Source organism: Heptranchias perlo, chromosome 9 (genome assembly GCF_035084215.1).
Source record: "Heptranchias perlo isolate sHepPer1 chromosome 9, sHepPer1.hap1, whole genome shotgun sequence".
In the NCBI taxonomy this organism is placed as follows: Eukaryota; Metazoa; Chordata; class Chondrichthyes; order Hexanchiformes; family Hexanchidae; genus Heptranchias; species Heptranchias perlo.
In genome coordinates this window covers 4,804,832-4,819,463 of record NC_090333.1, presented here as the reverse complement: position 1 = coordinate 4,819,463, position 14,632 = coordinate 4,804,832, and the positions used below count along the sequence as shown (strand labels likewise).

Genomic DNA, 14,632 nt, shown 5'->3' with positions numbered 1-14,632 from the left:
TTCATCACTAATTCTTTATTATGGATAGTTACATCAATGTTACCAGTTAACAAGGCAGTATAGCGCACAGTACTAAATCATGCAAGAGCTCTCAAAACCATTCACTACTTGACATTGACTCTCTGAATATCAATATACAGTGATAATGTCATATTGCAGTGTGAATGTCAGCAATCATCAATAAAAGAGAACATACTGATGGTCTGTGCGCAAAATCTGACGTGAAATTCAATTTATAATTGTTAGAAAAATTGATAAACATTATATGAATAAGGCAGTTGCCTGGGTGTCAAAGCTTTGGGTTCCCACGATGCTTAGAAGCTGCTTGAGACTTTTCCTTAACAATGTGATGTTACCTTAACCCATCCTCCCTCACCTGCCTGACCGGTTTGATTTACTTTCTTGTAACTCGCTCGTAGAGATCCAGGATTCGCTATATATTAGTTATGAGGTTACCGCATTGCTGTAAGTGACTGGGATTGATTTTACGCACATAATTTGTATTATGTAACTATCCCCCACTCACTGCCTTTTGCTGGAGAAATCACCCAGCTTTTATCGGGAGATGTTGCTGTAGTTTCGGTCATGAGCTCTGTTTGCTGTAGTTTGCAATGGCTCTTTTTAAATAGATTCTGTAGAATTTTCTTAGCATCAGACTCAATGTTGAAAAATGATATTTTCTAGCTCTGCTTCTAAAATAAAATAAAATCAAAGAAAACGTGAATTGTAAGGAGCTAAAATAAGGATGAGTGAGTAGGAACCAATCTACGTAATAAGGGACTGCAGGTTTGACTGAAGAGCCAGAGCTATGTACACCTAGGTACACTGTGAAAAGGTTTCGATGTGTTTTTACATTTTCCGGCTGGTTTTCCAGCAAAAGCTGCTTCTATATTAGGTTTAGTGGGGTGTTAGTGGGCTGCATATAGTGGCACCACTATTCCCGGCCAGAATGGAGATGATTGGGTAATTCCCCCATCAATCACGCCTGGAGACCGCACTGCTGTAAGTGACTGGGATTGATTTTATGCACATAATTTGTATTATGTAACTATCCCCCACTCACTGCATTTTGCTGGAGAAATCACCCCGCTTTTATCGGGAGATGTTGCTGTAGTTTTGGTCATGAGCTCTTTTTGCTGTAGTTTGTAATGGCTCTTTTTAAATAGATTCTGTAGACTTTGTGCTGTTTAAACATACTCTGTTGGATGAGTAAATAGACTTTGTTTGCTGTAAAATGCACTCGTTTGCTATAAGTCCTGCCCTGCCTCCAGCTCATCGGCAGACACAATGGTGTCAATAGACCATCTGGTGCTAGTGCCACTGGCTCCTGACACTTGAGTCTTGCGCACTCAGCCGCAGCCCCAGACTCGGGGAAGACCTGCTTTATTGCACGAGGCTCTCTCCAGCAGCTGGCCTTAGTGAACCCAGCAAGTTTACTCTGGATCCAATATAAAAGCAGTTAAAGAATGCTTCAACATAGAAGAATGTTTCACATTAAAACAAGCTTTAGCATCAGAAATGGTTTGATGTTTTGGAAATTTTTAATGATAAACTGAGAGCTCTCATACTCAATCATAATATGGATGTGTTCTGACACTGGAAAGCAATTGCATTTAAAACTGAAGGATGATAATTCCTTAAAAGATGAGGGATGCAAGTATAAACAGATGGGCAAACTAACGTCAAAAATCATGCACATGGAATGATTTAATCACTTGTGATTGGGTACAACAGACATTTGTTTGCATGCTGTATGTTCTATTTCACAGGGCCCTGTCGGTTCCCATGGGGATCGTGGTGAACCAGGAGATGAAGGTTACAAGGTAATTTCTTTATATTGTTTCTAATTCTAGGGGTTAAGCATAGTTACTCAGACTGGCAAAAAGTGAGAAGTGGTGTTCCACAGAGATCGGTGCTGGGACCACTGTTGTTCACCATTTACATCAACGATTTGGACTCGGGAATCGGAAGTACAATTTCAAAATTTGCGGGCGACACCAAATTGGGGGGTGTTGTTGATACCGAGGAGGACTGCAACAAAATACAAGAAGACATTAATAAACTTGCAGAATGGGCGCGTAATTGGCAAATGAGTTTCAATATAGATATGTGTGAAGTGATGCATAGAGGAGGAATAACGAGGTCACATACTCTTGGGAAATAAGAGTCTAAATGGGGTAGAGGAACAAAGGGATCTAGGGGTACAGATACACAAATCACTAAAAGTAGCAACGGGGTTTTTAATAAGGCCATTAAACAAAACACTGGGGTTTATTTCTCGAGGGATAAAATTGAATTGAAAAGCAGACAAGTTATGTTTACTTGTGCAGAACCTTGGTTAGATCACACTTGGAGTACTGTGCACAGTTCTGGTCTCCATGTTATATAAGAAGGATATAGAGGCACTGGAGAAAGTGCAAGAAAGATTTACAAGGATGATACCAGATCCAAGAGGTTATACCTATCAAGAAAGGCTGAAAAGACTGGGGCTCTTTTCTCTAGAAAAGAGAAGGCTGAGGCGCGACCCGATAGAGGTCTTTAAGATTATGAAAGGGTTTGATAGGGTAGACGTAGAGAAGATGTTCCCACTTGCGGGGCAGATGAGAACTAGGGTCCATAAATATAAGATAGTCACTAATAAATCCAATAGGGAATTCAGGAAAAACTTCTTTACCCAGAGAGTGGTTAGAATGTGGGACTTGCTACCACAAGGAGTTGAGGCAAATAGTATAGATGCATTTAAGGGGAAACTAGATAAACACATGAGTGAGAAGGAAATAGAAGGATATGCTGATAGGGTTAGATGAAGAAGGGTGGGAGGAGGTTCATGTGAAGCATAAACACTGGCATTGGCCAGATTTGATAGGCCAAATGGCCTGTTCCTGTGCTGTACATTCTATGCAATTCTATACAATTTTAATTCATTAATTTCCCACTCCTTCAACTGCTGATCACTTGAAAAATGCATCAAAATCTTTGAAAAGAAAAACCTTGCCTATTCCTGAATGGCTGGATCGCTCAACACCTGGTACAAACCGGACTGGCGTGTACAAGGCATGTCACACGCATGTGTACCTTAACATGGCAATCGTGGTCCTGCAACCAATGTTGGACTCCCACTTTCCACATTGAAACAGCCTCCTGCCTGATTTGGGTGGGAGAAGCTGGGCGCCCACCTAAAGGCCTCCCTGAAAATAGCATCAAGCGGGAAAATGGGTGTCCAAAGTGCCCAGCAGATTTTCCGCTGCCTGTTGCCCATTTTTTCAGGCAAGAAACAGGCGTCCAGCTGTTGAAAATCCCCCCCATTGTTGGTGGTGGTGACGATGAAGTGATAATTAATTCAAAATGGATCCTTTTCTGGAACCCTTTAAAAGTGTGATTTAAATCTCCCTCATAACGCAACATATCTACATCTAACCCTGAACACTGAAGGGGGGAATCTTAACTCCTTGACTGGGAAGCTGGCAGGACGCGTGGGCTTCCTCCTCCGCCGGTGGGAGGGGCGGGGGGGGTTTTGGGGTTAAGTGGGAAGTCCATTCCGGTCCATTTTAACGGTTGGGTCTCACTAACGTCCTGCTGGCCAGTTGCCCACCCAAAGTAGGCAGGCAGCTCGCTGACTTGGGGGCTGATGCAAATCAGGCAGCCTAGAGGCCACCAGGCCAGCAGTCAGGTCAGTCGCGGGGAGCGGTGTTCGGGGGTCAGGGAGGCTTTCGCAGGAGGGAATGGGGGGTTGGGAGCCCAGAGATGAACCGGTCGAAACTTCCTTTGTCCGGCCTGGTGGAGTACTTCCGCTCCTCTGGACCCCACAAAGAAAGTTTTAACCCTTACCGTTAAAGGGTCCCTGCTGGGTGAGCGCCAGGTGTTACTGAGTGGGACATCTGCAGTGAGTTTCTCGCTCAGTAGGCGGTTTAAATATTATCGAGATCCTTTCTAAGTGATAGGACCCATATTTGCATATATATATAGACGAGGCTTCTATCCAAGGCATTCGGACATCCAAAGAAACAACGTTAAATAATTGGTTTGGTTGTTGGGGTGGGGCTGGGAAACGAGCAGTGTGGACTGCTTGGATTTCGATTCCCCTTCCGCCCGGTTTCTGCTGAACGGAGGGAGTTCAAATTGCCCCTTGAATCAATAAACTTGCAGAATGGGCGCCTGATCGGCAAGAGAAGTTCAATATAGATAAGTGTGAGGTATTACATTTTGGTAGGAGTGATTAGAATGTGGAGCCACAAGGAACGGTTGAGGCGAATGGCATAGATGTATTTAAGGGGAAGCTAGAGAGAGGGAGAAACGAAGAGAAGAAAATGCTAGTGGGGTCAGATGAAGTAGGGAAGGAGAAGGCTCGTGTGGAGCATAAACACCGGCATGGACCTGTTGGGCCGAATGGCCTGTTTCTGTGCTGTACGTTCTATGTAATCTTCAGAATAGGCCGCTCATTCTCCCTTCCCAAACTAACACCAACCCCATTCACTCTCTCCGGCCCCAATAAGGGATGGTCGGAGGGTGGGGAAGTGGGGGGAGGCAGCAAGACAGGTTCATTCTAGGATATTTGCCAGCACCTCCCTTTCCAGATGTTAACTTTCCAGATGGAGGCTTCACAGACAAATGCTCCCAAGATTTATTAATGGATGTTTCAATGCTGCCCTTCAGTAAATGTTTCAGATGCTGCAGTTTCTCCCATCAGATCCCCGGGCCCCCCCACTCACCCCACCCCCGCAACGGTGCCCCATTGGCAATGGTCCAAGAAATGCTACAAGCATTGCAGACAGACAATTCAAAGCTTGTCTTATATCCAGTGGCCACAATATATTATGTCAGACTGTACAAGCTCCAGTCATTTGATTAATTCAGAAAATAGCAGTCAATTTTATTTGGATATCCAGCATTCAAAGAATGGGTCTTAGATACATACAGTATGTTTGGGTGAGTGCCAATTATGTGCAGAATTATTTATTTCTGAATGGTGAAGCTCTTTAGCAGTAGTTTTCTCTATTTTTATTTTACAGTTTCTAGGACAAAGAACCAAAGAGCCAGAGGCAAGATGAGGAGAAATGTTTTTATGAAGCAAGTTGTGATGATCTGGAATGCACTGCCTGAAAGGGCGGTGGAAACAGATTCAATAGTAACTTTCAAAAGGGAATTGGATAAACATTTGAAGGGGAAAAATTTGCAGGGCTATGGGGAAAGGGCAGGGGAGTGGGACTAATTGGATAGCTCTTTCAAAGAGCCAACATAGGCATGATAGGCCGAATGGCCTCATTCTATGATTCTATGACACAAATGCAATTTTCTCCACCTTACTCTGAATAGGGAGAAAATGCAAAACTTTGGGAACTATTTCGAAACTAGTAAACGGCCCTTGTGTTTTGACCAGTGTAGTCCAGTACTGTTATAGAGTTATCCTGTAACCATTCACGTAGGCTTGGTAATGAAGCAGGGCCTTAATGGGCCCACATGTCTGGTTTATTCGGCCTCTATGGCTATTTTTGTTATATTTGTTCTCCAGATGTGCCTCTTTGCTTCATAACAACTATTTTTACAACTGAGTGATTTACTCGGCCACTTCAGAGAGCATCAGAAGTCAACCATGCACTGTGGGACTGGGGTCAGGTGTAGGCCAGACCAGCGTGGCTGGTTTCCTTCACTGTCATCAGTGAACCATTTGGGTTTTTATGAGTTTGAAAACTGACGAATTACCATTAAAACCTTACAAACTACCACTGAGTTCAATTAACACCTTTCCATGGTGGGATTTGAATCATAGAATCATAGAAATTTATGGCACAGAAGGAGGCCATTCAGCCCATTATGTCTGTGCCAAACAAAAAAGAGCTTTCATGCCTAATCCCACTTTCCAGCACTTGGTCCGTAGCCTTGTAGGTTTCGAGTGTATATCCAAGTACTTTTTAAATGCGATGAGGGTTTCTGCCTCTACCACCCATTCAGGCAGTGAGTTCCAGACCCCCACCACCCTCTGGGTGAAAAAATTTCTCCTCAACTCCCCTCTAATCCTTCTACCAATTACTTTAAATCTATGCCCCCTGGTTATTGACACCTCTGCTAAGGGAAATAGGTCCTTCCTATCCACTCTATCTAGGTCCCTCATAATTTTATACACCTCAATTAAATCACCCCTCAGCCTCCTCTGTTCAAAAGAAAACAACCCCAGCCTATCCAATCTTTCCTCACAGTTAAAATTCTCCAGTCCTGGCAACATCCTCGTAAATCTCCTCTGTACCCTCTCTAGTGCAATCACATCTTTCCTGTAATGTGGTGACCAGAACTGTACACAGTACTCAAGCTGTGGCCTAGCCAGTGTTTTATACAGTTCCAGCATAACCTCCCTGCTCTTTTTTTCTGTGCCTCGGCTAATAAAGGAAAGTATCCCTTATTAACCACCTTATCTACCTGCCCTGCTACCTTCAGGGATCTGTGGACATGCACTCCAAGGTCCCTCTGTTCCTTTACACCTCTCAGTATCCTCCCATTTATTGTGTATTCCCTTGCCTTGTTTACCCTCCCCAAGTGCATTATCTCACACTTCTCCAGATTGAATTCCATTTGCCACTTTTCTGCCCACCTGACCAGTCCATTGATATCTTCCTGCAGTCTACAACTTTCCTCCTCACTATCAACTACACGGCCAATTTTTGTATCATCTGCAAACTCCTTAATCATGCCCCCTACATTTAAGCCTAAATCATTAATATATACCACAAAAAGCAAAGGACCTTGTACTGAGCCCTGCGGAACCCCATTGGAAACAGCCTTCCAGTCACAAAAACACCCGTTGACCATTACCCTTTGCTTCCTGTCACTGAGCCAATTTTGGATCCAACTTGCCACTTTCCCTTGGATCCCATGGGCTTTTACTTTTTTGACCAATGTGCCATGTGGGACCTTGTCAAAAGCCTTGCTAAAACCCACGGAGACTACATCAAACACACTACCCTCATCGACCCTCCTTGTTACCTCCTCAAAAAATTCAATCAAGTTATTCAGACACGACCTTCCCTTAACAAATCCGTGCTGACTGCCCTTGATTAATCTGTGCCTTTCTAAATGGCGATTAATACTGTCCCTCAGAATTAGGAACATAGGAACATGAGTAGGCCATTCAGCCCCTCGTGCCTGCTCCGCCATTTGATAAGATCATGGCTGATCTGTGATCTAACTCCATATACCTGCCTTTGGCCCATATCCCTTAATACCTTTGGTTGCCAAAAAGCTATCTATCTCAGATTTAAATTTAGCAATTGAGCTAGTATCAATTGCCGTTTGCGGAAGAGAGTTCCAAACTTCTACCACCCTTTGTGTGTAGAAATGTTTTCTAATCTCGCTCCTGAAAGGTCTGCCTCTAATTTTTAGACTGTGCCCCCGACTCCTAAAATCCCCAACCAGCGGAAATAGTTTCTCTCTATCCACCCTATCTGTTCCCCTTAATATCTTATAAACTTCGATCAGATCACCCCTTAACCTTCGAAACTCGAGAGAATACAACCCCAATTTATGTAATCTCTCCTCGTAACTTAACCCTTGAAGTCCTGGTATCATTCTAGTAAACCTAATTGTTTCCAATAATTTGCCCACCACCGAGGTTAGGCTGACTGGCCTGTAATCTCTTTCTCCCTTTTTAAACAATGGTACAACGTTAGCAGTCCTCCAATCCTCCGGCACCACGCCTGTATCCAGGGAGGATTGGAAAATGAACTCGCAATCTCTGGGTTGCTAGTCCTGTGCCACATCCATGACACGACTGAGCCCATATTCTGTGGGGTTTTCCTACATTACATTAATGATTACACTTCAAAAGTACTTCATTGGCTGTAAAGCGCTTTGGGATGTCCTGAGGTTGTAAAAGGCGCCATATAAATGCAAGTCCGTCTTTCTTTCGTTCTATGGATTTGTGATTTTGGTACATTAAGGGCCTGAAAAATGTATCTGCTACCTTCCCTCCTCCAAGTGTACAGTCAGCTTTTATTGGCCATCACCGATGCTCCTTATTCTGCCACCATTACAATGATCACCCGAAAACACGCCGTCAGGTTCCACACGTACGCTGACGACACCCAGCTCCATCTCATCACCACCTCCCACGACCCCTCCACTGTCTCTGATTTGTCACACTGCTTATCCAACATCCAGTACTGGATAAGAAAAATTTGCTCCAACGAAATATTGGTCTCCGCCACCAACTCCGATCCCTAGCCACCCACTCCCCCCTCTCCCTGGTTACTGGCTGAGGCTGCACCAGACCGTTCGCAACCTTAGCATCCTACGTGGCCCTGAGATGAGCTTCCGACCTCATATCCGCTCCATTACCAAGACATTTTAAAATTCTCATCCTTTTTTTTTCAAATCCCACCATGGCCTCACCCCTCCCTATCTCTGTAACCTCCTCCAGCCCTACAACCCTCCGAGATCTCTGCGCTCCTCCAATTCTGGCCTCTTGCGCATTCCCGATTTTCATCGCTCCACCATTGGCTGCCGTGCCTTCAGCTGCCTAGGCCCTAAGCTCTGGAATTCCATCCCTAAACCGCTCCACCTCTCTCTCGTAAGAACATAAGAAAGAAATAGGAGCAGGAGTAGACCGAATGGCCCCTCGAGCCTGCTCTGCCATTGAGTAAGACTATGGCTGACCTTGGACCTCAACTCCACTTTCTCGCCCGCTCCCCATATCCCTTGATTCTCTTGGAGTCCAAAAATCTATCGATCTCAGCCTTGAATATACAATGACTGAGTACGACTGAGAATCGACAGCCCTCTGGGGCAGAGAATTCCAAAGATTCACAACCTTTTGAGTGAAGAAATTTCTCCTCATCTCCGTTATCCTGAGACTATGTCCCCTAGTTCTAGACTCTCCAGCCAGGGGAACAGCCTCTCAGCATCTACCCTGTCAAGCCCCCTCATAATCTTATTTGTTTCAATGAGATCGCCTCTCATTCTCCTAAACTCCAGAGAGTATCGGCCCATTCTACTCAATTTCTCATCCCAGGAATCAATCTCCTCCTTTAAGACGCTCCTTAAAACCTACCTCTTTGACCAAGCTTTTGGACATCTGTCTATTATGTGGCCCAGTGTCAAATTTTGTCTGATAATCACTCCTGTGAAGTGCCTTGGGACGTTTTACTACGTTGAAGGCGCTGTATACATGCACGTTTTTTTTGTTGTTGTTGTTGTTGTTGTTGTTGCAGTCCCTACTTACGAAGCATGTTAGAACCCATAAGGAGGGCCACTAATCACACAGACCGAATAATTCAAATTCCATTCTTATTGCGTGGGATTTGAGGATTTCTACCAGTACTTTTATGGACCACATTCTACAAGTTCATCCATTTTTCCAGGAAAACCACAAAGCTGTAGCTTTCACCATAATGGATTTGATGAGAAACATTTTGAATACTTATGCATTTATCTAGACTTGACTGCACTAAAAAATGCATTTCCTGGATGTATGCCTGATAAATGTTTTACCATTGTGCCCAAAATCTACAGGGTTATGCAGGTTTACCAGGACTTAGAGGGGCTGCTGGACAGCAAGGAGCACCGGTATGGCTTTTTAAAAACAAAACTTTGAATACATGGTCATACAGTTAATATAATGTTAGGTGTCAGCCTTGGCTCAAATGGGTAGCACTCATGCCTGACTCAGAAGGTCGTGGGTTCAACCCCCCCACTCCAGAGACTTGAGCCCGTAATCCAGGCTGACATTTCAGTGCAGTACTGAGGGAGTGCTGCACTGCTGAAGATGCCGTCTTTCGGATGAGACGTTAAACCGAGGCCCCACCTGGCCTCTCAGGTGGACGTAAAAAATCCCGTGGCACTATTCAAAGAAGAGCCAGGGGGGGGTTCTTCCAGTGCCTTGGCCAATATTTATCCCTCAACCAACATCACTAAAATCAGATTATCTGGTCGTTTGTCTCACTGCTGTTTGTGGGACCTGGTTGTTCACATGTTGGCTGATGCATTTCCCCACATTTCAACAGTGACCACACTTCAAAAAAGTACTTCATTGACTGTGAAGAGCTTTTGGACATCCTGAGGTTGTGAAAAGCACTATATAAATTCAAGTTCTTCTTTCTATGCTATTAAAATACTCTAAATTCATGTCAGCATATTGTTTGCTTTTCCTCCATACAGGGAAATCGAGGCGAATTGGGAATACCAAGTCCTAAAGGAGAAAAGGGAACTATGGTATGTACACCAGTCAAAATTAAGAATGGGCCCCACTAATGCTACTAGTGTCGAGAAGGTCCACAGCTGAGATAATAGCAGGTGTTAATATTCTTTTTGGCATATTAGTGCAAGAGTAACATTAGACAGCTTAATGCTGCGTATGTATATGCTACCTTGTTGGCAAATTGGCAATGTAAATATGGTGGCTCTGCTACCGTAGAAGACTGTACAAATCACCAGAAGAATTATTTTCTCCACATGCCTGCAGCAACGTTGCTACCCCAACAGTAACATGTTTGGCCATCGTCAGCCTGAGCCTACCTCTGCATGCTGCTAAAGTGGCTTTGTACTTGCTGGTCAGTATGGATTCTCCCCCAGCCATTGGGGAATGTATGGTTGCAAGCTACAAAGTCACAAACCACAATTTCAAAAGATGTTCCATGACCTGCCTATTGTAGAAACCATTCTGCAATGCAAGCACAAGATAATTATGTGAAGTAAGCAGGGTGCTTTCTGCAATATCAGTATTGCAGACCTGGAGTGGGTTCTTAAGAACCATACACAACCATGGGGACATTCCAATGCTCTTCTGGCCGCCCTCCCACCGTGCACCCTCCGTAAACTTGAGCTCATCCAAAACTCTGCTGCCCGTATCATGCTAAGTCCCATTCACCCATCACCCCTGTGGTCACTGACCTACATTGGCTCCCGATCCGGCAATGCCTCGATTTTAAAATTCTCACCCTTATTTTCATCTAGTTATATCAAGTTACTTTGAAACTACAGCACAGAAACAGGCCATTCGGCCCAACTGGTCTTTGGCAGCATTTATGCTCCACACAAGCCTTCTCCCTCCCTACTTCACCTAACTCTATCAGCATAACCTTGTATTCCTTTTTCTCTTATATGCTTATCTAGTTTCCCCTTAAATGCATCTATGCTATTTGCCTCAACTACTCTTTGTGGTAGAATGTTCCACATTCTTACCACTCTTTGGGTAAAGAAATTTCTCCTGAATTCCCTATTGGATTTCTTAACGACCATTTTATATTTATGACCTCTAGTTCTGGACTCCCGTACAAGGGGAAACATCTTCTCTATGTCTACCCTATCAAACCTTTTCATTATCTTAAAGACGTCTATCAAGTCACCCCTCAGCCTTCTATTTTCTAGAGAGAAGAGCCCCAGTCTGTTCAGCCTTTCCTGATAAGTATATCTTCTCAATTGTAAACAATTTTACAACACCAAGTTATAGTCCAGCAATTTTATTTGAAATTCACAAGCTTTCGGAGGCTTCCTCCTTCCTCAGGTGAATGTTGTGGAAATGTTTTCCACAACATTCACCTGAGGAAGGAGGAAGCCTCCGAAAGCTTGTGAATTTCAAATAAAATTGCTGGACTATAACTTGGTGTTGTAAAATTGTTTACAATTGTCAACCCCAGTCCATCACCGGCATCTCCACATTATATCTTCTCAGTTCTAGTATCATCCTTTTGAATCTTTTTTGCACCCTATCCAATGGATCTTATTCCTTTCTATAATATGGAGACCAGAACTGCTCACAGTACTCCAAGTGTGGTCTAACCAAGGTTCTATAAAAGTTTAACATAACTTTTCTACTTTTCAATTCTATCCCTCTAGAAATTAACCCCAATGCTTGATTTGCCTTTTTTATGGCCTTAATAACTTGTGTCGCTACTTTTATTGATTTGTACCCCCAGATCCCTTTGCTCCCCTATCCCATTTAGACTCTTATTATTCAAGTAGTACGTGGCCTCCTTATTCTTGCTACCAAAATGCACTACCTCAGACTTATCTATATTGAAATTCATTTACCAATTACACACCCTTTCTGCAAGTTTATTAATGTCTTCTTGCATTTGAACACATTCTTCCTTTGCATTAATTATACCCTCCAATTTGGTGTCATCCGCAAATTTTGAAATTGTACTTCCGATTCCTGAATCCAAATCATTAATGTAAATAGTGAACAACAGTGGTCCCAGCACCAATCCCTGTGGAACACCAATTCCCACCTTTTGCCAGTCTGAGTACATACCCTTAACCCCTACTCTCTGTTTTCTGTTTTGTTACCAACTTGCTATCCATTCTGCTATGGGTCCCCTGACTCCACATGCTCTGACCTTAGTCATGAGTCTACAATGTGGTACCTTATCGAAGGTCTTTTGAAAATCCAAATATATTACATCTACGACATTACCCTTGTCCAATCTTTCTGTTACTACTTCAAAGAATTCAATAAGGTTGGTCAAGCCTGACCCCTTTTGAAATCCATGATGACTATTCTTTGTTCTATTTTCATTCTCTAGATGCTTTTCTATTACATCTTTGAGTAATCTTTCCTACCATCAACGTTAAGCTAACTGGTCTATAGTTCCATGGACTTGTTCTATCTCCCTTTTTAAATATAGGAGTAATATTAGCTGTCTGCCAATCCTCTGGCACTATTCCCATTTCTAATGAATTTCTATATATATATATAATAGTGCCTCTGCTATCTCCTCCCTGACGTCTTTTAATATTTGTGGATGCAATCCATCTGGACCAAGGGTCTTATCCTTTCTAAGTTTGATTAGTTTATCAATTATCTCCCCCCTTTCTGTCTTAAATATTTTTATGTCTTTTTTGATCTCTTCTTCTGATCTTGTTTATCCCTTGATGGCCCTATCCCTATTCTGATTTTTCTTTTGTTATTTATTTGTCTGTAGAATACCTTACTATTTATTTTTATATTCCTTGATAATTTAATTTTGTAGTTCCTCTTTGCTTTCCTAGTTGTTTTTTTTTACTTCTTTCCTAACCTCTTCGTATTCCCTTTTGTCATCCTCTCCTTCATTGTCTATGTACTTACAGTATGCCTTTTCCTTTCATTTCAATTTTGCCTTTATCTCTTTATTCATCCATGGTGTTTCATTAGTTTGTTCTTGTTTTTTTAGAGGACTGTATTTCTCCTGAACTCCATTGATCACCATTTTAAATATTTCTCATTGCTATTCTATTTCTTTGTCTGTCAACATTTTTTTCCCGTTTAACTTCCCTCATTCCATTCTCATCCCCTCAAAGTTAGCTTTTTTCTAATCTATTAGTTTGATCTTTGTCTTACTTATGTCTCTCAATCGTTATTTTAAACCTTATTGAATTATGATCGCTATTGCCTGGATGTTCCCCTACGCTTACTTCTCTTATCTGCTCTGGTACATTTCCCATTACTAGATCCAGCAGTGATTCATCTCTTGTTGGGCTTCTCACACACTGGGTAAAAAAGGAGTCCTGTACACACTGTAAAAACTCCATTCCCTTTTCCCTACCTCTTCTTGCCAGTTTATTTGGGGGTAGTTGAAATCTCCCATGATTATTATTCGATGTTTTTTACTCATTTCATAGATTTGTCTACATATTTCATCCTCCACTTCCCTTCCACTATTAGATGGTCTGTAGAATATCCCTATTAATGTGATTGATCTCTTCTTATCCTTTGTCTCAATCCATATGGATTCTATTTAAATTTAAATCTGAGATAGATAGCTTTTTTTGCAACCAAAGATATTAAGGGATATGGGCCAAAGGCAGGTATATGGAGTTAGATCACAGATCAGCCATGATCTTATCAAATGGCGGAGCAGGCACGAGGGGCTGAATGGCCTACTCCTGTTCCTATGTTCCTATTTCTATCTTAATGTTACTTATGTCCCTTTTTTCTACTGCCATGATGTTGTCTCAAATTAGTACAGCTACCCCTCCCCCTTCTACCTTCCCTATCCTTTCTAAATACATTATATCCTGCAATATTTAACTGCCAATCCTGTTCTTTATGTAGCCATGTTTCAGTTAACCCGATCACATCTGGCTCCTTGCTATGAATTATTGCCTCCAGTTCCCCTGTTTTGTTTCGGATGCCTTACACATTCAAATCCCTCCATGGTCTCGCCCCTCCCTATCTCGGTAACCTCCTCCAGCCCTACAACCCTCCGAGATCTCTGCGTTCCTCCAATTCTGGTCTCTTGCGCATCGCTTCATCGCTCCACCATTGGCGGCCGTGCCTTCTGCTGCTTAGACCCTAAGCTCTGGAGTTCCCTCCCTAAACCTTTCCAACTCTCTACCTCTCTCTCCTCCTTTAAGACGCTCCTTAAAACCTACCTCTTTTGATCACCTTATGTACACCTTATAATATCGCCTTATGTGGCTCGGTCTCAAATTTTGTTTGCTAATCGCTCCTGGGAAGCGCCTTGGAATGTTTTACTACGATAAAGGTGCTATATAAATGCAAGTTGTTGTTGTTGACATTAGGAGGATAACTGACTTTGCGAGCACGTGCAACATCACAAGAAAGACATGATTGAGCAATACCATTCAGCACATCCTTGATCATCCAGCCGGAAAAGTCCTTCAGTCCCCCTCAACACCCCATCACAGTATCCAGATGCTTCTTAAT

At 42.9% G+C, this 14,632-nt stretch overlaps 1 protein-coding gene across 1 annotated transcript in view; it reads left to right on the top strand.

The window, feature by feature from the left end:
* Nucleotides 1–14,632, top strand: part of LOC137325103 (collagen alpha-1(XXIV) chain) — a 423,963-nt gene that overhangs the window by 331,883 nt on the left and 77,448 nt on the right. Inside the window, exons 42-44 of the mRNA XM_067989822.1 lie at nucleotides 1,770–1,823; nucleotides 9,499–9,552; nucleotides 10,144–10,197. Of these exons, the coding sequence (XP_067845923.1) occupies nucleotides 1,770–1,823; nucleotides 9,499–9,552; nucleotides 10,144–10,197 (162 nt within the window). The remainder of the gene's footprint in view (nucleotides 1–1,769; nucleotides 1,824–9,498; nucleotides 9,553–10,143; nucleotides 10,198–14,632) is intronic.